At 48.3% G+C, this 22,871-nt stretch overlaps 3 protein-coding genes and 1 long non-coding RNA gene across 7 annotated transcripts in view; 2 read left to right on the top strand and 2 right to left on the bottom strand.

Annotated features, from left to right (window-relative positions):
• The first annotated feature begins 99 nt into the window (after positions 1-99).
• TIMM13 (translocase of inner mitochondrial membrane 13) lies at positions 100-846 on the top strand. Its single transcript, XM_015886145.2, has 3 exons — positions 100-336; positions 449-517; positions 595-846. Exons 1-3 carry the CDS (start codon positions 199-201, stop codon positions 691-693), a joined length of 306 nt encoding a protein of 101 aa, XP_015741631.1. The 5' UTR covers positions 100-198; the 3' UTR covers positions 694-846.
• A 158-nt stretch (positions 847-1,004) lies between these two features.
• Positions 1,005-10,674, bottom strand: TMPRSS9 (transmembrane serine protease 9). Of its 3 annotated transcripts, XM_032440954.1 has the most exons (19): positions 9,942-10,674; positions 9,428-9,555; positions 9,083-9,150; positions 8,544-8,719; positions 7,881-7,922; positions 7,649-7,762; positions 6,954-7,125; positions 6,480-6,754; positions 6,219-6,355; positions 5,442-5,760; positions 4,940-5,111; positions 4,573-4,844; positions 3,993-4,129; positions 3,407-3,761; positions 3,212-3,328; positions 2,789-2,960; positions 2,242-2,507; positions 1,828-1,964; positions 1,005-1,413 (listed from the first exon to the last, which is right to left on the bottom strand). In XM_032440954.1, exons 1-19 carry the CDS (start codon positions 10,057-10,059, stop codon positions 1,246-1,248), a joined length of 3,345 nt encoding a protein of 1,114 aa, XP_032296845.1. In that variant the 5' UTR covers positions 10,060-10,674; the 3' UTR covers positions 1,005-1,245. The 3 variants fall into 3 exon arrangements, with proteins under 3 accessions (XP_032296845.1, XP_032296844.1, XP_032296843.1); XM_032440953.1 differs by having other exon boundaries at positions 3,212-3,761; positions 9,942-10,082; XM_032440952.1 differs by lacking the exon at positions 1,005-1,413 and having other exon boundaries at positions 1,542-1,964; positions 3,212-3,761; positions 9,942-10,082.
• Positions 10,480-15,666, top strand: LOC107325377. Its single transcript, XR_004305438.1, has 2 exons — positions 10,480-10,594; positions 10,673-15,666. It is a non-coding gene; the product is annotated as an uncharacterized LOC107325377 (long non-coding RNA).
• SPPL2B (signal peptide peptidase like 2B) overlaps positions 15,001-22,871 on the bottom strand; it is a 10,867-nt gene continuing 2,996 nt past the window's right edge. Inside the window, exons 6-15 of one of the 2 annotated variants that reach the window (XM_015886134.2) lie at positions 22,701-22,843; positions 22,321-22,417; positions 22,045-22,161; positions 21,754-21,835; positions 21,076-21,150; positions 20,886-20,948; positions 20,216-20,315; positions 19,793-19,870; positions 19,550-19,710; positions 15,001-19,006 (exon numbers count right to left, since the gene is read on the bottom strand). In XM_015886134.2, coding sequence (XP_015741620.1) covers positions 18,719-19,006; positions 19,550-19,710; positions 19,793-19,870; positions 20,216-20,315; positions 20,886-20,948; positions 21,076-21,150; positions 21,754-21,835; positions 22,045-22,161; positions 22,321-22,417; positions 22,701-22,843 — 1,204 coding nt within the window. In that variant the 3' untranslated portion in view covers positions 15,001-18,718. Of the gene's footprint in view, positions 19,007-19,481; positions 19,711-19,792; positions 19,871-20,215; positions 20,316-20,885; positions 20,949-21,075; positions 21,151-21,753; positions 21,836-22,044; positions 22,162-22,320; positions 22,418-22,700; positions 22,844-22,871 lie in introns of both variants that reach the window. The other variant, XM_015886136.2, reaches the window with a different exon arrangement.

The raw sequence follows: 22,871 nt of genomic DNA, 5'->3' as shown, positions 1-22,871 counted from the left end.
TCCGCGCTGCCGCCGCGGGGACGCGCACGGCCGCTGTTCCGGTCCGTTCCTGTCCGTTCTGTTCCGTTCCGTTCTGTTCCGGTCTGTTCCGGTCCGATCTGTTCCGTTCCGTTCTGTTCCGTTCCGGGCCACGCGGGGCGCCGGGAGCCGTAGTTCTTGGGCCGCCATTGCGCTGCCGCCCCGCCGGGACCGCGAGCCATGGAGGGCGGCTTCGGCTCCGACTTCGGTTCCGATTTCGGCTCCGGTGCCGGCGGGGGAGGCAAGTTGGACCCGGGGCTCATCATGGAGCAGGTGAAGGTGCAGATCGCCGTGGCCAACGCGCAGGAGCTGCTGCAGGTCGGGACCGGCGGGGACGGAGCCGCGGCAGCACGGGGGGGGGGGGGGGGGGGGGGGGGGGGGGGGGGCTGGGGGTCGTTGTGCCCGCGGCTGCTGACGGCTGTTCCCGCAGCGAATGACGGACAAATGCTTTCGGAAATGCATCGGGAAACCCGGCGGGGCGCTGGACAACTCGGAGCAGGTGAGCGGGGCGGGGGGACGCGGCGCGGGGCGGGCGGCGACCCCCGGGATCCTCCATGACCGCCCCGTGTGCCGCAGAAATGCATCGCCATGTGCATGGACCGGTACATGGACGCCTGGAACGCGGTGTCCAGAGCCTACAACTCCCGGCTGCAGCGGGAGAGAGCCAACATGTGAAAGACAACATGTGAGAGAGAGAGATAACATGTGAGAGAGCCGACATGGGAGAGAGAGAGATAACATGTGAGAGAGACAACATGGGAGAGACCAACATGTGAGACGGGTCGGAGCGCGGAGCCGGCGGCAATAAACCCCGTTACACCGCCCTGACCCTGCGCTGCCTCCGGCTTTTATTGCACCGAGAGGTTCCGCCCTGAGCCCGGTGCCGGGTGATGGGCGCAGTGTGGGGGGGGGGCAGGGCTTCCTGCCGGCTGCACCGAGTTCAGGCCGGGAAGGGCAGCTGTTAATGCACAGGATGTCGCCAGGTCTGAAGGTGGGACAAGTCTCATTTATTTATAGACAAAAACCAAAGTCTAGCCATCTTTCTAAGCAAAGCAGTTATCAGATGGTCCCGCTGTCTGCGGGTCACAGCACACGAGCGTTTGCTTCGTGCTCGCAGCCCATCTTCACTCCTTTGCAGCATCCCAGAGGTGTCCGGTGGTGCTGGTGGGCTCCGTGCGGCCCCTGGCCATTATTCCTCTCGTTGGCACCTTCCCTGAGTGGTGAAATTCAGCTCCAGAGCTTGAGGTTCTGCGCGATCCAGCCCTGCACCGCGGTGACTTTGGTGTAGACCCCAGGGAAGAACGGCCGGGCGCAGCCATAGCCCCAGCTCGTGATTCCTGCTAGAAACCACCGTCCTGAGGGTTCTTTACATGCCAGGGGCCCACCTGCATCACCCTGCAGAGAGAGGGGAAGGGTCCTGTACCAAAACAAGACAACAGAGCCAGCCCAGCCCCGTGCTTATGATTCTGCTGTCTGATGCAGGAACATTTGCTGTCCCGTTGCCCACCTCTGCAGGAGCCCAGTGCTGCATTTGTGTGCACAGAGACTGGGACACTGAGACATCTCCAGAGCTGCAGCAGGGCTGTGCAATGGGACACCCTCACGGTGCCCTGTCTGGTGTTACCTTTGTTTGTATCCCTGAGCTGACCAGGTTGGTGGGATACACAGAGCACAGCGTGTGTGGGATGGACTTGGGGGAGGGGGTGGGAGGGGGAGGTTGTGGGATGGGCAGCTGGGCTGGGGGGGGGCATGGGGACTTGGCATGAGTTTGCTCCATCCCACAGCACCGTTTGCTGCTCTCACACTCACTGAGCAACTGTCGACGGTGCCGTGTGGGAACCCAGCACACACCATCCTGCTGCTGATCTGGACAGGGTAGAACTTTTTGCAGTCCTGGTCTCCAATCACATTCACTGCTGCTTTTTGCAGATGCTTTGTCATGAGGCCTGAGGAGACAAGGGTTGTTGTTAGCTTGGTGCAGAGCACACAGTAATACAGCATGTGTAGGAGAGGGGTCGCTGTAGCTTTAATCATGTGCCAGAGGGAGAGACCTGCACTGGGAAGGTGACCCAGGCCTGGTTCCTCCCCAGCAGAGGGAGCACAGGAAGGTCCTTTTGTGCTATTGTTTGTCAGCCTGTGGGGGGCAGAAGCATCCCCTGCAGAGTGTGGGTTATGTGGAATCTTTGGGGCAGTGAGATGGGAAGCGTAGTGGGGAGGCAGTACCTCCTTCCTTGGTGGAGCCCCAGCCTGTGATGAAGCACCTGGCTCCTTCCTGGAAGACGTGTGAGTTGTCTGGCAGACAAATGGGTTTGATGGTGCTGCTGAACCTGACGGGGCTGCTCAGCTCCAGCAGCGCCACGTCGTAGTCCAGGCTGTAGACGTTGTAAAAAGGATGCTTGTAGATACGGAATATTTTCTCCATTTTGCCGTCGTTGCCATTCAGGAAAGGTGTTCCTAGAAAGGCCACCCACATTTTGGGGTCACTGTAACTGCAGAAAAACAGCAGAGCTGGTTGTTAGCATGGCTGGCAAAGAGTGCTGCACCCGCATCTGTGGGGCTGGGCTGCATCACAGCCACATGCTGTGAGGACACGGCCCGTCTCCATCACACTGCAGCGCACCCAGGCTTTGCTCCACTCATTCCTCTCCATGCTTATCCATAGGGGTACATCTCTAACGGGTAGTGTGTGCTTCCAGTGAGGCACAGCATCCCAACCACAGGGAAGGGGAAGGGCAGGTGGGAGGGAGGCCGAGGGCCGTCTCAGACTTACATATCAAAGCAGTGAGCTGCAGAGAGCAGCCACCTGTCGGCAATGAGGACAGCCCCACACTTGTGCTCCTTCTGCCGAAGCCAGAGACTGACTTGCCAGGGCCATTCTCCTCGAGCTGCTGAGCTCCCACCCACGATCTTGCTGAAGGCCAGAGCAGTGGTCAGGCCGCAGTCTGGGACAGAAGAAGAGACACTGTGGTTTTAAATAAGCATAAACATAAGGGATAATCCTTCCCTATCCCCTGTAGTGTGACTCCTCTGGGAGCTCATTATCACACATGGGGATGTGTGACCCGGGCTGTCACACAGTAAGGGACATTGCAGCTCAAATAGTGGCACTCAGATGGCAAGTCGTGGTGCTGTGCAGAGCTGGAGTGCCAGCTCCTAATGCAGACTGGGCCGGAGGCCGCAGAGCAGTGCTTACCACAATTGCTCTCATCAAATCCATTGCTGCAGTCAACAATTCCGTCACATTCGGGATTTTCTTTTCCAATGCAGACGTTGCTGGAACACCTGAAGGTGAGGCTGGTACAAGGCACCACTGGAAGACAACAACCCAACTCAGCACCCTCTGCCAGGGCTGGAGGTCTCTTTGGATTTGCCATTACTGGACTTTTACCTGGGGCCTGGGTGGGCTTGGCAGGCTCAGTGGATTTCGGAGCTGTGGAGGTTTCTTCCATGGTGGTGGTAATCTCACTCAGGGTGGTTTCACTGATGGGGCTTGTAGCTGTTGTGCTGGGATGGAGCGTGGGGATGTCTGCAGTACTTCTGGTGGTGGATGAAGTGGAAGGAGCTCCTGTGCTGGCACTGGGAAACTGTGAGATGGTGTCCAGGATCCAGTCGTTGAGTTTGGTAATTCTGGAGTACACGCCGGGTTTCTTAGCCTGGGCGCATCCAATTCCCCAGCTCACGATGCCAGCCAGATAAAACACACCTGGGGTGAGCTCACAGGCCAAGGGCCCTCCTGAGTCTCCCTGGGGAAGAAGCAAAGCAATGCTGCCACTGCTGCTGGAAGCCCAGATGGGACAGCAGGGAGGAACTGCACTAAATCGTGCTTAATTTGATGACCTTTGTTTGCCTTTTTAAAGTTGCAGGAGAGCAGGTACGCATGGGAAGCTCAGTAACCATTCCCCAGTGCCCTGCGGAGGCTGCTGAGTTAGCACAGGAGCAAGATGCAGAGGAGAGGGGACATCCCAGGCTCTTACCTGGCACGAGTCTATCTTCCCCTCCAGGAAACCAGCGCAGATCATCCGCTCAGTGAGGGAGAAGTTGTAGAGGAAGTTGCAGGTTTTCTGGTCTATGATGCCCACAGAGGCTTTCTGCAGACTCTCAGACATGGTGACTGTGTGAAGACCATGGGATTAGTGCAGCAGAGGGAAGCAAGAGCCATGGCTGCTCCAGCACACACCTCAGAAAAGCAAGCTCTGGTCCCAGACAGGAGCTGCATCCCGTATGAACTGTCCTCCTGTTGTCCCTGAAGCCCCTGGCTCACCCCAGGGTACAATCTTGAGCCTGGATACAGGCCACTGGGCACCATTTTCTGTTGTCTTGGTAGTTGGTGAGCTTTTGTTTAATATGGAAGAACCATTGAGGGGGGCCAGATGGGTTCTCCTGACCCCTGCCAAGCTGCAGTTTAAGGTGTGCCCTGTTTCTTGCTTACTCATGTTTCTGTTTGGTCCTGACCTGCCTTGCCCCACATTCATGTAGGGTCACGGTCACTCAGGCTTTGCTGCTGAACCTGTCTCTATTCCAGAGCAAATCAACTGACAACACATTGCTGCTTACCATTCCCTTCTTGGAGGTTCCCCCATCCAGAAATGATGCATTTCTTGCCAACAGGAAACTTGTGCACAGCGAGTGGGAGGCAGATGGGCTGGATGTATTTGTTGAAGACGAGGGGTCTTGCCAGCTCAAGTACAGCTACATCAAAGTCCAGAAGCATGGGGTTGAAGAGAGGATGTGGGATCACTCGTGTTACATTGACTTTCACTGCGCTCCCGTCTGTTCCATTTAGTGATGTCGTCCCCATGTAGGCTTCAATCTCTTCTGGATTTGTCCTGTAAATACACAGTCTGAATACACCTGCTTACACACATACACCTACTCTGAATTCTGGGCTGGCAGGCCATTTAAATTGCAGGCATGGACTCACTCGTTGAAGCAGTGTGCAGCTGACAGCAGCCAGCGGTCCCCAATGATCGTTGCCCCACAGAAATGCATCGAGTCTTCCTGCAGGCTGACCTGCCAGGGGATCTCCCCTCTGGAAGCATCGGTTCCTCCCACAATCTTGTTGGGTTTGGAGAGGCCAGGTCGTCCTCCACACTCTGAACAAAAGCCAAAATGTGACCTGTGAGTACTCCCAGCAGAAGAGCAGTGAGCAGAGGCTGTGGCTCTCTCTAAGCAGCTATCAATTTTGAACTTCTGGGAAGTTCCATGTGGCAAAGAGAAGCGAGTAATTAGGCTGTGCTGGGCACACAGCTGCCTGTTTGATTGCACAGGTGAAGGAGCTCATGACACCCAGCTGTGCAGGCACTGAGTGCCATACAGTGATTGTGTGGGTCAACTACCAGCTCAGTGGGAGGACAGACCTTGCACTCACACATGTGCCAGCCACTCCTCTTCAGGAGGTCATTCCCACCCCGGGGTGTTCATACCCTGTGGTCTGGGTGCAGTTGCTGGTTTGCTGGCAGCTGGGGCCAGTGAAGAGCTGGGGGTTGCTGTGCTGGTGGTGGCGTTCAGTTCTTCAGCAGTGACCGTGTTACTGTTAGTACTGGATTGCATTAGTGGGACAGTGCGTGTTATGGAGGTGGGAAAGGGAGAAATAGCGTCCAAGATCCAGTCTCTCAGTTTGGTGACACGTGTGTAGACCCCCGGCCGTTTGGCTTCTGCACATCCAATTCCCCAGCTCACGATCCCCGCCAGGAAAAACTTGCCAGACGGTTCTTCACAAACCAGCGGCCCACCAGAGTCCCCCTGCAAGAGAAGCACAGGCAATGAACTCCTCCTGGGTTGGCTCTGAGCCTCCATAACATCTAATGCTGCTGGTTCAGTGAGCTGTTAAACCACTAAAGGCCAGGCCCAGCCACCCCTGAAGGTCCAGACGATGGGTAGACACTGCATGATACACAAACCAGGGTGGCCACACTAACTGTTGGTCCTATGGTGACTCCAAGTCAGCAGGCAGAGGAAGGCAGTCAAACAGCTGAAGGATCCCCTTAACAGCAGTGCCCTGCTCCGAGCACTACAGGATGTGGTTTTTTTTCTCTTTTGCAGTCCCTGACCCACGGCTGGATCCCAACCATGGCCCCAAAACCCAGTGGGGTGCTGCAAGCATGGTATGGAATCCTGCTTCTGGAAGTGCTACTTGGTGCATAACAGCAAGGAGAAGCCTCAAGCAGGGATGTGTGCCACCTTCCCAGGGCAATGCTCACCTGGCAGGAGTCAATTTTCCCCTCCAGGTAACCGGCACACAGCATCCTGTCTGTGAGGGCATGGCTGTAGAGGCTGGAGCACAGCGCCTGGTCCAGCAGCTTCACTGTCGCCTTCTGTAGGAACTCGGGTTTCACCACTAAATGGGAAAGATGCAGCCATGGGCTCCATGTGGGGAGCCTGGAGTAGGACCCTGTGTGACAGCCCACCCCATCTGCGTGCCCCCCTGGTGCCTCTCTTGCCACCTGCCACACTTTGCTTACAGAAATCCTCCTTGAGGTATCCCCAGCCAGAGATCAGGCACTTCTTGTTGGTAGGGAAGTGATGCCCAGCGTGTGGCAGGCACACGGGCTGGATGTGCTTAGTGAAGGTCACGGGTTTCTTCAGCTCCAGCACAGCCACGTCGTAGTCAGCCGTGTCAGTGTTGTAGGAGGGGTGAGGGATGATCCGGGAGATGCCCATTTTCACTGCACCGCTGTCTGCACCGCTGATGGAGGTGGTCCCTGCGTAAGCTGCCCACATGGCCGGGTCCTGGAACCTGGAAGAGAAACAGCTGGGACTGCACAGCCCTGGGTGAAGCATCGCCCCGCACCCAGGCAGTGCCGGCTGCTGCACGTCCTGCTGTCTGCTGTGGGACATGGGGTCCTTGCAGCGTGATGTGTGGAGCAGTGCGGTGCAGTGGGGGCTGGGCCAGAAGATACAACAGCATTTGGGAAGCTATCACGGCTATGACTTACTCAGTAAAGCAGTGAGCAGCAGACACCAGCCACTTCTCCGTGAGGATTGCAGCACCACAGAAGTGCTCGTTGTTCTCTCGCAGGCTGACCTGCCAGGGGAACTCCCCTCTGGAAGCCTCTGTGCCTCCCACTATCCTGCTGGCAGTCTGCATGGCAGGGCGGCTCCCACAGTCTGAAAGAGATGAGAGCATCAGGATGGTGCCAGCTGTGCCCTGGCAAAGTGCTCCCTGGGGCAGGTGTGAAAATCTGCTTGTGCACGTACTCAAGAACTAACACATTTCTAGGGATGTCACAAGAGATCTGATTTAACCTGCAGACCTGGAAAAGGCCACTGCAAAGCACTGACCCACCACAGGGTCCTCTCTGAAACTCCTACAAGAAGGAAAAATCCAGAGGGAAATATCCCTTGTAGCATCACAAACTCAGCCACTGCCGAGCTGCTTCCAGCAGCCCATGGTTGTGCAGAGATGATTCACTGGCCCATGGGAATATGACATTCTACCCCAGCACTGTCCCTTTGGTGCTGGTAGCAGGACCAGCACATTTCTAGGGGTGCAAGCTCTCGATGCAGATAATTTGTCTGACAAAATGTGCTTTGTTCCCTACTGCCCAGAAGTCTGCAATAGAGGTGGCAGTGGTGGGTTGGGACCCATCCCCCCATCCCCACCCCCAACAGTCCTGCTGCAAACACTCACCACAGCCCTTTTCATCAGAGGCATCAGCGCAGTCCTTCTGGCCGTCACATTCAGGGTTTTCTTTCCACACACACTGTGTGTTGTGGCACATGAACAAGTCACCAGGGCAGCTCCCTGGGGATGACAAGACTCAGGTCACTGGTGTCTTCTGCAGATCTCCCAGCAGCTGCCCCCCAGCCCCACTGGGAGTGCTCAGAAAGACTCACAGACCTTCCTGCTGCCTGGCTCTTACCTGACTTCAGTCCTGGTCTGTATGGAGAAACATCACTGGGAGCTGTAACAACAGAATGGAAGAACTGGGGCTCAGTGAGGATGTCCCAGGTGGGAGGCACAGGAGCTGTGTGCTCTCATTGCTGCTGCTCTCAGACTGATGGCAGAGGGTTTGCTTCACCTCCAGCCTGCCTGGCCATCGCTTTCCCCATCCCATAGTCTACAGGAGCCTTGCAGTAACCCCCCAGCCACGTTCACCTCCTGCAGCCCTTCTCCAATTTACTCCACCAGGGGCAGGGGGCACCGGGAGGAAGCAGCTCCCTGCAGCCCTGCAGAGTTTCGGGGTGGTGGCAGCTGTAGGGAACAGCTCTGAGCAGCCGTGGCATCGAGCTGCACCCCAGGAACAGCTGACTATGCTGAGAGCTGTTCCATTAGGGCTGCTCCGATCATTGCAGTGAATGCTCACGATCACATGCCACTGGAGTTAGTAAGGGAGAATTTCTAGCCAGGTGGTTTCAGGGAGCAATTTACTTTGCTGCTGGGCACAAAGTCTCCACTGGGTGTCCAACCCTCAGCCACTCCGGCTGTTTGCGACCCCGCCTGGTGGCTTTGCTGGTACGAGCGGTGCTGAGAGCAGCCCAGGCTGCCCTGCTCTGCCTGCCCAATGGTCACAAGAGGAGCACACCTGTAAGAGAAGCTGAGGAGATGGTCCCGAAGGCGGCCAGGGAGAGGCCCTGCTCCTGCAGCGCAGCTGCCAGCCCGTGTCGGAGAGCTGCCTCCTCCGTGGCAGAGCTGAGGGGCTGGGAGTCCTGTGGGGCGAAGTGGAGGCGGAAACGGACAATGACACTCGAGTTCCCACTCCTGCAGGAAGACAGAATTCCTGAGCACATTCGGCTCCATCAGTGGGAGAAGGGGCAGCTCCTCAGGCTTCCTGCCTATGGGGAGCTCGAGGGAAACAAAACAACTCTTAATTTCAGGCTCAGGTGCCCCTGAAGGTTTGTTCTGGATCAAAACAGTCACTTGCATTTTCTTCTTTGCCCCTCTGCTTTTCTGGCTACATTTCCAGATTAAAGAAGGCAAAACACTGATGCAATCCTTCCTCCCCTCCAAAAAGTTCCAGCCTTGACTTAAAAACTGTTTCTCTCTTTGCTGGTTTTGAATTAGAGCACAGCTGTGTGTTCGCCTTCATAGCGGAGCTCATCAGAACACCCTGGGAATGCTCACCTGTAGCCCAGGATGGTGCAACCAGTGCAGCTCCAGTCCAGCTGGGAGTCCTGGAAACTGGACAGAAACTGCAAAGCAAAACAAGATGGTCACACCTTCACTGGGCAGCCAAGTGGAGCATCTCCTCATCTCTGCAGGCAGCGGGAGCACCCGAGTCCAGCTCATCTCAGCATGTGTCACCCTGCTCCCACCCTGATGATTAAGAGATGCTCATGTTCCTCCCACCCTTGGCTTTTTCTCCACATTCTTCTTTCCTCAGCAGGAACAGGGCCCAGGACACCCAGCCCCTGCCCTCAGCACGGGGTGCAGAGCTGCAGGAAGCACAGCCAGCCCAGCTCAACTCACCAGCCTTTCGAGGGCGGGCGTCAGCGCCCGGTAATAGTCCGAGTTCTCTGCTTGCAAACTGCTGTTGAATGTGATCCCTCGCAGCTCCACTGTGTGCTCAAAGCTGGTCTCTGCTGCAGGATGACAGGCTGCCAGAGGGAAGGTGTCTGTCAGAGGCACAGATGGCTCACAGAGGTCTGGGCTGTGGCTGGGCTCAACTCTCCTCTGCTTTGGAATGTGCCATTAAGGCCTCCCTGGTTTTGGTAGCTTATCTGTCCCCGCAGTGCCTTGGAAAGTGCCACGTGGCCACGCAGGGTAACCCACACATGTACAAGAGTAGAAATCTGAACTCATAGTCAATTTGAACATTAAAACGGTAAATATTATCATGCCTTAAACAACAGTTCCCAAATAGATGGTTACAGCCTCACAGTGATCCCTGGCTGGCCCCATCCTGGCAGGAACAGACTGGGAAAGGTGTGCTCATTACCAAAGCAGCTCAGGACGTGGGACCATGTTCTCGCTATGCACTCACCCAGCAGGATCCCCAGGTATAGGGCTGTCACACAGCCCACGACAGTGGCAGTGATGGTCACCTTCCAGCAGCTGGCCCTCGGTCCCCTTCTGCCCAGCACTGGCTTTATTTGGTCCATGCCTTCTGAGCAGCACTGAGGAAAACCTCTGCAGTTAAAGGGGAAGAAAATGACATGTTTGGGGTGAAATGGACCAGAAGATGCTGTGGATGATCCAGCCTGAGTGCTACACCAGCGGGCATTAGGGCTGCTATGAGAGACCAGGAAGCTGCTAAGGAACAGCCTTTTCTAATGTAAATCTATCTCAAAATGAAAGAAAAAAAGAAGGGGGAAAGGCAGGCAGGACACGGAGCAGCAGAACCGTTTCTGAAGCGCTTTTCAGTGTTTTCCAAGAGGCATCAGCGGCTCTTTAAACTGAAGCTTCCAGATAAGAGATTTTAAAAGGCCACTTCTTTGTGAGGCAAGAGACAGAGAAAGGGGAGAGGAAGGGAGTCTATCCAAGATGCCTCTTTTTTTGTTGTTGTTTTTTTCTAACAGACCTCCAAATATTCTTTTTCAGCTGTAACAGAGCCTGGCAGAGATAGGTGCTTTGGGCCCCTGTGTTCTGTTAACAATATCTCCATTTGACAATTCAGCTCTTGCTGGGAGGAGGCAGGTAAGAGACATTTTTTCCAGTGGTCCCAGTGACCTAAATGCATATCGATGAGCAGTCCCTTCTCTGCTCCCTCCATAGGCTTTGGAGTCACTGCCTGCCTTGCATTATGCTGAATGTGGAAGCTCAAGAATGCAATCCAGATATGCTGACCAGAACAAGAGAGGTCACCAATGGCCTTCAAAGGGTCAAAAAACATATCCTCTTTGCTTTCCCTTTTAGCACAAGACAAGCTCATTGTAACTCACACTGCTTGCTGAGATGAAAAGGTAACTATTGGTGAAATGAAAATACAAAGAATTTTATGCCCTTCCTTCCTTCCTACCTGCAGCCTTGGACTCCATATGGGCGCTGTGAATGACCATGCAGCTCCTGGAGGATGGAAGCTGAACATCACAGAACAGCAGGTGGAGCACCAGTGGGTGAAGAGGGACCAGATCCACCTGGCTGCAGCTTTTCCCAGCACAGCCTCCCTGGTGATGCTCCATGTGTGCTGACTAACCCAGCAAGAATGAATCTCCTCAAATCCACCCCTCTTCAGCCTAGGGTGCTGTCTGCCTGCCCACTGTGAACGTCCTGCATGCTAACAAACCTCTGGCTGCATTGGTTCCTAGGATTCAATGCTCCTGCATGCTGCTTCCTTGCTGTATCTCTTTGGAGGTGAGTCTGGTTCAGCCACTCTCAGCAAATGCAGTGACACTGTGCGGGCCTTGTTTATTGTCCCTTTCCGACTTCAAATGTCTCTCAATTTACAAGTAAGAAGATCCTCTTCCTGCCTGCCAGCTCTGCAGCTCAGCTCATGACAGGCCGAGCAGCGCAGTGCTCCCATTATCCTACTAACAAAGACTCTAACAGCATTTCCACTGCAGAGACGTTCAGCCCTGAGCTCCCCCCATGGTGACAGAGTACTGGGCAGCTCTGGACCTGCAGTCCCTTACTGAACTTCCAGCCGTGTGTCAGAGACTGAAATAAAGGCTGCCTTCCTGTGACCACATGGCTCAGAGAGTAAATACTAAATATGCACTGGGAGTATCCAGTAAGCAAGGAAGTCCCATTTTTGTCCAGTAGCTTTTCACAATGGGAGCACTATATAATGTGATACTTCTCAGCTGATGAATGGGCAAGAAAAGCTCACCGGCTCAACCCATGGCGCTTCCTTCAGAGTTTTGTTCCTTTGGATGGATGGTCGGACAGACCCACCCTCCTCCACAGTCACAGCTCCACCTGCACAGCGCTCCCAACCTCAACACTTTAGAATCAAATGAAACAAAAAGTAGCTCTACAACCACGAAAGGATCACAGAATAAGGAAAACTATTTGGTCAACAATGGCTACGTAGGAAGCAGTGAAGTTATTTGCATCTCTGGTTCTTAACAGAAGATTTGATGTACAGAAACAAGTAGCACCAGCTCTGCCTGAGCCCGGTGCTGAGCAGCAGCAGCATCATGGCTGGGCAGGAGTACCAGGACAGGTCAGCACCAGGGCTGGGGGGGGAGTACCAAAGCCAGGCAGCGGTACCAGAACCGGGCACTACTACCAGGACTGGACAGTACCGGGGTTGGGTAGCACCAGAACCAGGCAGTACCAGAACTGGTACTAAAACCAAGCAGTACCAAGGCTGGTGCAGCAGCACCAGGACCGGGCAGCGCTGCGCCTCGAGAGGGGATGGTGTCCGCGAGGGGAGGCAGAGCGCGGCTCGGACGGCACGAACTCACCTGCCGTGCTGCTCCAGCCGCCGCCGCCGCGTTTGCCGGGTCCGTGCCCGCCGGTCGGGGCGGTGCCGGGGGCGGACCCGCTTCCTGCCCGGCTCCGGCCTGAGGCACAAATTCTTCACCTGTTTGGAAATTCGAGCGGGGACATCCGAGTTCTGAGCCCGCGGCGTGATTTCTGTGCTGCGCTCTGCGGCTCAATTCGCTTCGGCAGCGTTTCAGTAGAAGGACGGAGGGAAAAGCGATGCCCGAATTGCTGAGCTCGGCCCAGAGCTGCTCTGCGAGGTTCAGTAACACCGTGAGGGCGCTGAACGGCACCGTCCAACACGCAGGAAGCACCGCAGGGCGCTCCTGTCCCAAACCTGCTGTGTCCCTCTTCTCTGCTGCACCTGGAAGGATTTAGAAGATGATTCCTCTCATTCTGACCCCTGGGAAAGCTGATGGCATGGGGAGAAATACAGCTGGGCTCAGTGGTTGTGTGCCCTGGTTCTATCTGGCTCTGACCAGGCTGCCCAGAGAGGCTGTGGATGCCCCGTCCATCCCTGGAGGTGATCCAGGCCTGGGCTGGTATTAAATGTGGAGGTTGGTGGCCCTGCCTGCAGTGGGGGATTGGAGCTTCATGATCCTTGAGGTCCCTTCCAACCTGGGCCATCCTGTGATTCTATGAAAAAAAGCAGAAGACAGAAAACATGCGTATCAGTGGGGTATAGATATAAATTCAGGTTTGTCACTTAGTTACAGCTGTGGCTTAGCTGAGGATTGGGGTCACTCCTGCACACACCTGCAGGCCAAGAACCCCCTTTTACATGTGTGCACAGAGAAAACACAATGGTGTGAGGCAATGAACCCATCTGTAACTGGGCAATGGAGTGAAGGTCCTCGTGTGGATGTGCAGGAGCTCTGAAGGTGGGAGTTTCAGAGTGGCCCTGAGGACAGCCTGCAGGCAGCATGTCTGTGCAAACTGGTTCCTGTGCTTCAAGCAGTTGATTATCACTGCTGGAGAATGCAGCCCTTCCTTCCAGAGACCCCCAAGGTGGTTCTTGCTGAAAACTGAGCAAGGCACATGAACAGCTGACAGAAACCACCTGCAGGTGAAGAAATAGCTCCATAGGGCAGATCCTTGGTGTGACTGTTTCAGGATTTGTTTGAGTCCTGCATGTGAGCAGAAGACTCAACAAGGTCACAAAGAAGCGTTAAGAGTTTTGCATGGATACCTGTTCAGGTTTCTTCAGGTACTTCAATGTGTGAGCGGCTCAGTGTGTCTTAAATCACAAAAGGCACTTTGTCACATTCTACTGCAAAGAAGAAAAGGAAGCACACAGTCAGATTTCATATAACAGCGAAACAAAACAGCAAAATTCAGTTCAAAAATTAAGTATCTTTATTTTACAGGTTTAGAAAATCTTTACATTTTTAAACTAAAACAGGCTAAAGTCCTTTTATTTCTTAAGCAAAACAGATGAAAAAAAAAAAAACAAAAAAACAGACCCAACAAATCAATTTCAGCAGATCAGTCATTTTCAAGTTTGCTTTCTTTTACCACATGTGCCCAAAACAGGCAAAGATGGAAAACCACACGGAAAAGACAACAAGAAACCCCAGGGATAGGAATCGGCTCTTGTCCTCACACCTCCCCCATGGTAATTACGCTATGGTTGGGTTTTCTTTTCCTCTCCCCATGTTTTAATTCACAGAAGGAAGAAGCAAACCTCCATTTGGTGATTGGAAATGCTGTATCTTATAATGCATTTGCACACACAGAAATAGCTGGGGTGATTCTCTGTGCAGCCGGACACAAGGCTGCAGATGGAGCAGACGAAGGGGCTGACCTCAAAACCACAGAACTAAACAGGCTCACAGGGGGAAGAACACACCCAGACAGAACCAAGGAGCTGATGGGGGTTTTACAGGACCCGCAGCCTCTGAAAAACAGAAATGTTTGCCAAAATGTTGCAACTTGGAAATGATGTTTCTCTCTCAGCTGCTGCAATGGATCTTGGCCGTTTTCAGCTGCTTTCCTTGAGAGGGAACATGTTGTATTACTGTTTCCAAACCTCAGACCTTCCACCATAGATACATCACAGATACAATTCCCCACCTCATTTATCTACCCTTGTAGACACCAGGCAGCAATTTACCAAGTGACTGGTCATATCTGTCATCGATCTAAAGACAGTCAAACCACATTCTCCCACCACATTACCTGAATGTTTGTCTGAATATTTCACCTTTGATATTCAAAGGTGAAAGACTCACAGAAGAGCAAGTTATTGAAATGAAAACATCCCAAAGTGCCATTCAATGCAACTCAATCTACATTTCAAAATACAACATTTCTTATCTGGGTAGAAAAAGCACTGCAACTATTTAACGTGTGCTTTGATGTGATTTCTGCCCAGAGGATTTATTGGCTTCACATTAGCAAAACAAAACCAAACACATCTCTGTAAGATGGGATCTGAACCATCAGCCTCAATGCTTTCCTACTGAGCTATAAACTCCCCATCCTTCGTGGATTTAAGGTTTCCTGTGCTTCCCATGGCCAGCCCTGGTCTTCTCCACCACCACCAACCCCACATCTATTGATTCCAGTGCCATTCCTCCATGAAGTACGATACATGCACTGCACAGCTATGGGATGAAGACAGGAACAGAACAAAAGAGCTGGATGTGAGCACTCACTTCAAGAGCCAATATAGGCATTCTCTTGTTTGCTTTTATTTCTTGATTTTTACTGGGCTATCCAGGGGAGGTATAAAAACAGCTGAGCAAAAGGAAGGAAGGAATCCTTCAAGGCCAAAGGCATTTAATAGGAAGTAGAGAAGTTAAGCAGAGATCTGAGAGATTTCTAAGTCAGTAACAAAGCTCTATGAACTGTAGGGTGAACCATCCAGAGGAGGCACTGAACAGACGTGGTGACCCAACAAATTCATTTTGAAACAGCTTTAAAAAGAACAACAAAACCCAACAAAATGGTAACTGAGCATTCTGCTGCCCACCGGATTCTACAGAGCAAAACAAGAACTGCAGGTAAATACAGAGCTCCCAGATGTCATGTTATTTGACTGATGGGTGCAGTCACGCATTGTGTTCCTGCAGCTCCGTTCAGTAGTTACCTTCTTCCTGCCTCCACAACCTGTGCTATTTCCCAGCATACTTAGAAATCAACTGGCTTTAGCATTATGGCCACAGAGTAACGATGCGTCACAGATGCAAAAAAATCAATTCTTAAGCATGGAAATGGGCATGTCTGAAAAACAGAGGGCATTCTTAACAGACAGACTGAGGTCTAAGTGGGGAGAAAAAAAAAAGAGCAGCTTCTGCAGGGCAAGTTTCACTGATTATCTGAGATCAAGGAATCAGGTTTAAAAAAAAAACCAACAAAATCAAGAAATTTGGTTTGGTTAATGTAGAAGAAATGTGACGAGTGAAAAAGAGAACTCACATAAATTAACAGAGGATTTGGGGTACTTCTCCCATGCCACCCTCATGAGGATCCTTGATGTGGCATTCTACCTTCAGCTGCATTTATGCAACCCCTCAGGAAGATACAAGTTAAACCCAAACAGTCATTCCAATGTATTGACTTGTAGTCAGTAATTTTTGACCCAGGAAAGAATCTTTGACCCTCGCTACTCAGGTAATCCAAAGTATTAAACACAAAGTACTTTAACATTACTCCAAAAGCAGCCGTTTAACTCAAGTTTAGTGTGGGATGTACATCTGCAATTGTCAAATAAAATCAGAATCAACTACACTGAACATACTTTGACATTTTCCTGTACAACATTAAATTTTACATTAGGCAATTCAGGGAAAGACAAAAGCACAGCCTTGGTTTCTAGTGGGAGTGATTGAACTGTGCAGGATCGGGATCCAAACAGTCACAGCCAAACTGGTGCACCAAAGGTGTACAGTACTGCAACAGTCAAAGTATGTAATTGTTTATATACTTCAACTGGAGATATTGCACTGAGTAACTATTTCCCCTCCCCCCACTCTGATATCTGTAGTTTGAGAAGAAAAACACACACAACAAACTTACACTTAAACAGATGGAAAACCATCTGAAACATAATGGTGAAGCATATGCAGACCCATCTAGAATGAAACAAAGCAACTACCAGGCGTCTACAAGTTAATCAGTGTTATAAATCTTCCATTTTCATTGAGTTATAAACAATTTGAGAAATAAACTGTTTTCTAACCCACGTGAGAACAAATGTTAAAATACATTTTCAAGGTGATAAAACTTAATGCTTCATCATCAGAAAACTACTGACCTCAGTGTATAAAAATTACTCCCTATACTATTATGACTGAAAAACAATCAAAGCAAAAAAACCATAGAACTTGGAGTCATTCTCCAAACTTTTATCGCTGTTTGTCAAGTTCATCATTTAAACACAGGTTTGTTTTCTTTACATACAAACTTATACAATGGTTTAAATTAAGGCATAATCCAGCTGGCTGATATTTTCAGTAAAATGCCTCCGTTGCTTTTTAGTGAGTTGAAATGCAGATTACCACTGGCAAACATCATCCATCAAAGACTGAGGAAAACAAGAACAAAAATAACCCTGATGTCTTTAACACTACTATCTTCCCTTTGGGTCATTCACTAATTAAATGCAGTACAGGACTTGGGACTTATGCTATGACATCAATCTATCAGACAGGGCTTTGAGGGTAAAATTCTGACCCCACATTGTGGTTTTACTGAAGACTTTTCACATTCCAGAGGAAGAACATTACCAACCCAATGCAAAACAGATGAGAAATGAGCATCCAAAAAAGAAAACCACTGGGCAAACTTCTGGAAGACCGAGCCAAAGAGACAAAGGCTGAAGTTGGACAGATGTTAAAGGAGAACCTTTTGGAATTGAACTCAACATGCCAACTGGAGACTCTTAATTTAAAATCATTGCCTCAGACTGGAACAAAATGATGATGCTTTCGTGAATGACATCTTAGGCTTTCAAAATGCTCTGTAAAGCATCTCTCCCCTGCAATTTAGGAATGTGTTCCAGAATCCTAGAACACTTCTGTTTTCTTCTCAGTTTTAACATGAAGCATTTGAGACTTTAGGGGACTGTAATTTAAATGTAAAACACAAATTATAAAGCCAAATGTTCATATACAGAACAAATGGTACAAGTCTCATCGTCTCCCCATAAAAGATGCATAAAAGACTCAATCAAGTTATGCAACAAAATGTCTAATTTCAGGAATATAAATTAAGACCACCTGCACCCCCAAATAGTTTTACACTTACAAACTGTGTCCTTTGCAATGTCACTTAGCAAGAGGGGCAAAATAGTTAGACCACAGCCTCTTTCCAGAACCTGACAGGCCATGCTTCAGCTACTTCTGGGATGAAGACAAAACATGAGGCAGCTGATTGGTTACCATGCAGCAAGTAGCTCTAAATCACAACCTACTGTAGCACCGTGTGTTCTCTTGAGAATGAAAACAGACTATTTTCCTCACTTAGTGACCACAACTATGTTTCTTAAAGTTCACCAGCTCGGGCTCTTGAGGTTTTACTTATTCTTTCTGCTGTTTTACCATAACATTTTCCCCAATGAAAATAATAAAGCTTAGTTTAATGCTACTACCTATTTGCTTATTTATCTGGCTTGTATTTCATTTCTAAAGCAAACATTCTCAATACCCTTATTCTACCATGTGGTGTTCTGTGACAAACACTTTCTTTTCAGAGACAATCCCTGGAGTTCATGGAGTGCTTAGTGTGCTTCTTGTAGCTCCATTCATCCTACCTTTTAAACTAGACTAGTAGCCAACACAGGTACCTGGAAGTAAAAACAAATAAGTTTAAAGAGATGCATTTAATGCACCTTGGTAGTATAAATCCTTTCAGAGGCTGGCAATTTAACCATTCTCTGCATTTCCTGAATGTCAGCTTTTACTAGAGCATTACCTTACATCAATGGCTTTGACAAGTAGGAAAAGTAAAAGGTGACAATAGGGAAAGTGCTAAAGTCCTATCATATTTCTTTCAACTCAGCATTGTAGCAGACTTGTTCAATGCTTTTCCTCCACGTTAATCTACACTATGCTAAAGCAGCAAAAATAGCCACAAAGCACAGAGTACTGTGTAAATAAAGACTCTTAATACTACCCTGGTATAATTAAAATGGATCAGTCAAAGGCATTCACTAATAAAATGATAATTGAAATCCATACATCAGAACCCTTGTAGAGCACCATATTTCAGAAATATGTTTGAAGTGGATAGCTGTACCAAAGCTGGAGGCAGAACATTCTTTGTTGGATTTGATGATCAAACTCCCACTGAGGTTCCTCAATGAATGTGAATACTACTGAACCAGTCTAAATACATACTGGTTTTACATGAATGTTTGTGAGGGAAAATACGGAGTTCCTATCAAATTGTTTATTCCCGCTGTTTTTGCTCGAGGTTTGGAGATTTACTTTCAAGGTCATCCTTGTTGTGCCCAGCTGGTTCCTCACTTTGTGTGATAGAAACTTCTGACTGTTCTGTCTTTGTGTCATTGTCAGCTGGCTCCTCTGTAGCCATGGTGGTGCTGTGCAGCTCCTTCACATGGAGGGTGGGGTTGGCCATTTCCTCTGTCTCTTGTTGAGAAGCTGGTACATTGCTATCCTTTGAAGGCTGAGGACAGTTGACAGAAGCTATCACCAAGGGAGGCTGAGGTAGGTCTTTCTGCAAACGGAAGATGACAGAGTGATGAAAAGCAGGAATTATTACTGCTGTGAAGAGCAGAATTAACTATAGAGAGATCAGAGTTTACAACAAACATATTAAACTCCACCTGGTGTCAGATATGATCAAAATGTTCACACAAGGTGAAGACAAAATGAACAACATCTCTTACCATTCTCCAGTGACAGATACATGCATACAGTTATCCTACCTTAGGAAGATAAATATTTTTTAAGGGGCTACTTACCAAAATGACAATGATACTTTCAACAAAGATCAAACCAGTAAAATTGTGGCAGAACGAAAGATAGACAGGGTTCTACTTTACTTTTCACTAGTCAGTTTAAGTGGCCATTAACATTAGAGAAAGAAAATGAAAATATTACATAGGGAAAAGTGTATTAAAAAAAACACTAAAAATAACAAAGTAAAACTATTTGGTTTTGGTGGATAATACTACAATATTTTACTCAACTTTAATTCTAGTTAGGTTTTTATAATATTAGTATTTCTTGAAGACACTCATATCAAACTGGTATTCACCGCAAAGCCGCTGCCCGTCCAGAACATTGCAAGCTCCTTTCTCCAAAGAGCCACAGCAAAGCTGGTGATTAGAGTGCAGGGTACCAAGTAGAGCAGAGCTGGCTGACCCATCTGCATTAATGCCAAGGCGACAAAGGTCACAAGAAGGCCTATACCATATGCTGGAAGGAAACAGAACCAGAATGATTAATAATCATGAATAACAATACATACTATGTGCCAAAATATCAGCGTTAAACATACCTATTGTGCAGGCTACAAAATATACTCTGGATGATTGCACCTGAATATCAAATCTATGGCAATAGGCTACCAGTAAACCTAGGAAAGAAAATAGTGGTCAGGTATGTGCAACCTCAAATCATGGGCAAAGGGACAAATAGATTCCTTATTCCTACCATTAAAAATATCTATATCAAATTACCATTTGCTGAATTAACTCAGCAAATCTCTCTACATTTATTTATTTAACTGAGTGAGAAACTGAACCATAAATTTAAAATGCATTTTCCTGCTGAAAAAAAAGTGTAGGAAAAAAAAGGTACACTTTGAAATACACTAAGTTTACACAAGTCAAAACTAGCCTTCCATTTGAAGTGGAAGAAGAGGAGAAACTAACTTGACAGTGCAACAAGTACAATTCTTAACACACCAAAGAAGAAATACCTGGAACTAAAATGTCTCCAAATCCTAGGAGAGAAAAAGGTCTGTCACACAGAGCCAATGGGGAGGAGTTCAGTCGTGGGACCTTCAGGACCATTGGGAGCTTGGAATGAAAGAGACATAAGCCTCATGAAAAACTTTTCTCTATAAACTGACACTAGATCACTTACGTTAGTGCCAAAGTAATTATATCTACTTATACTATAATGGCACAGAACCGTTGATTTTTTTACTTTTCTGTCTCCAGTTTAAAATTCCTCTATTTTGTCTTGCCTCAGCTTTTCTATGAACTTTGGTACTAAAACAAAACTAGGCTGGCTGGAGAGGAAGAAAGAGACAAACACCACATGTATTAAAATGCTTCACGTAAAACAGTGGACATACTTCATTAGGAATTAGTTCTAATTACAGATACGGGCTCATGCTTTTGTGAAACCAAGCTAACCAGTTTCCTTCCTTTAAAAGCAAGACCAAACCTATCATGATGAGTCACGTAAGTCTGTTTTGTCTCATTTCTGTTGTAGATTTCCAGGAAGTTCTAAATTGCTTATTTACATGCAAAATTATTTTTGGAGTGGCTTTTCCATTTCAGATCTCTGGTCTTTGAGTTTTGCATAAGATGAAATCTTAAAGGCTGGAACATAATGCTTTATTTTCAGACTACATACAATACCTTTTCATGAGTGGCAGAATCAGATGGGCCTGCAGCCACTTCCACCATTATACTCTCCCCAGTCTAGAAAAAATGGCAAAGCTGTAAATGAGCACATCACTCAGCAGTCCAGGGGTTATTTAGGAACACAGATAAATAGGCCATTGCTTTGCTCTGTGAGCAGCAGGTGTGAGAGAAACATTTCACTTACCTTTGTTAGAAATGGTGTGATAAATACAAAGAATACATCATAGACAAAAAGAACGAGGAGGAGCAAGGTACAACCCTGGAGAAAGAGACAAGACAGTTGTTGTACAACTATATACTATGCATTAGTAGATAGCAGAGAATAATCAAAAAATCCAGAGCATTCAAAGCAAAAAGTAAATTCCCAAGTATTTTAAAAATGGAAGAATCTCACCATATCTGCAGCTAAAGATAAATTTACATTAGTCCCTTAATTCTTGATGCTGTAAAACTCTTAATACTTTGGGAAACAGTGAAAAGTTCCACATTTTCTGAAGTGTGCTACATAAATTTTAAAGCAGTATTTAGATTTTCTTGCCCAACGTACATGGGAAAAAATTTACAGGTGAAGATAACTTGGAACAGAGTTTGAAAGAGCTGCCTGAGAAGCAACTAAATGTTAATGCTAATTTTTATTTTAGAGTGCTAAATACATTATGGAAGACTTGAAAGGAGCCAGAATGTTGCTTGCATCTACGATATGTCAAATATTGGGGGAAAAGAAACACCAAACCAAACCAAAGGGTGCAAGCTACTCTACTAAACACACTACATGAAGTCTCTGAATACTCAATTGTAAGTGACTCCTCTGTTCAACTATACGGGGAAACTTCCTCTTTTAACATCTGTTTAATATCCATACCTTAAATGTAGGCAGGCGGATGGTTTTCAGCATGTAAAGACAGAAAGCAATTCCTAAAGCATCCTGCAGAACCCAGGCCCATCTACAGGAAAAGAAAGAAGTTACATTTCTGCAGGAAACTGTAGGACAAATAGATCAATTCATGTTCCCACTAAGCACCTGCATGGGACAAAACAAACAAACGATCACTTGTTTCAAATCAACACTGTGGTTATCATGGATAACTGATGGAAACTTATTGCATCATGCATATTACTATCCTCTTGAATAGAAACTAAAATATACACTTACTGATCTTCATTTCTGAAGACTCCCCAGACTACACTGACAGAGATACAGAACACCGCTAACAACAACATCCGGACCTGTGGACGCTTGTGGAAATAAGGCAAGTTGTTGTCTGGGATCCTGCAAGCGAAACACAAACAGCTACAGTTATCTATGTAGTTACTCCACTTGTTCATAAACATGTTCTTACATGAAAACACCTTGTAAATCCCTTACCTTCCCTACAATACAAAAGTGCATTTTTGCCTACAAAAAAAAATAATTCAAGTTACCACATACCTACACTTCCCCAATGGGAATCTTCTTACAAAGGGAGACAGACAACTGTAAAGGCCAATTGAGGCAGCCAGGCAGAATATTCCTATGATAACATAGACTGAAAAATAAAAAATGGTAAGTCCAAGACGATAAGAGATGCTTCCTTCCAATCAAAAAGCCTTACTGAGGAATAGGTCTTAAATGTCTCGTGTGAAAAGAAGAGTGTCAATATCTCATGACTTGACCAAAAAAGTAATCAACAGAAGCTTACCACATTTAAAATGTAAAACCTCAAACTGGGTAAGAAAAGAAAGGAGAGAAGAGGCTTGATAAACTCTGACAAAAAACAAAGATTTAACAACTTGCACCATATAGCAACAGGAATGCAACTTTAAAAGTACCTAAGTGGTCATAGAAGAAATACAGGAGGACCAGCATTGAGCAGCACATCACTACAAATACACAGATCATTATCGGAGTCACATCAACTGTTTCATCTTCATGTTTCTCAGCCCCATCATCACGTTTGTGCTTCATGTATCGCCTGAAACCAGAATAGAATCATAGTCAGA

This window comes from Coturnix japonica, chromosome 28, assembly GCF_001577835.2.
Source record: "Coturnix japonica isolate 7356 chromosome 28, Coturnix japonica 2.1, whole genome shotgun sequence".
NCBI lineage: Eukaryota > Metazoa > Chordata > Aves > Galliformes > Phasianidae > Coturnix > Coturnix japonica.
The sequence above is the reverse complement of the archived record's forward strand: the minus strand, read 5'-3'. Positions and strand labels throughout refer to the sequence as shown.

Bases quoted from the DNA above. Each gene is read 5' to 3' on its own strand.
- TMPRSS9 (XM_032440952.1), bottom strand. From the start codon at position 10,059: ATGGACCAAATAAAGCCAGTGCTGGGCAGAAGGGGACCGAGGGCCAGC. The intron at 7,763-7,880 runs GTAAGAGCCAGG...TGTCATCCCCAG, and splicing joins CAGACCAGGACTGAAGTCAG to GGAGCTGCCCTGGTGACTTG. The intron at 6,755-6,953 runs GTAAGTCATAGC...TTTCTCTTCCAG, and splicing joins GCTGCTCACTGCTTTACTGA to GTTCCAGGACCCGGCCATGT.
- TIMM13 (XM_015886145.2), top strand. From the start codon at position 199: ATGGAGGGCGGCTTCGGCTCCGACTTCGGTTCCGATTTCGGCTCCGGT. The intron at 337-448 runs GTCGGGACCGGC...CTGTTCCCGCAG, and splicing joins ACGCGCAGGAGCTGCTGCAG to CGAATGACGGACAAATGCTT. The intron at 518-594 runs GTGAGCGGGGCG...CGTGTGCCGCAG, and splicing joins CGCTGGACAACTCGGAGCAG to AAATGCATCGCCATGTGCAT.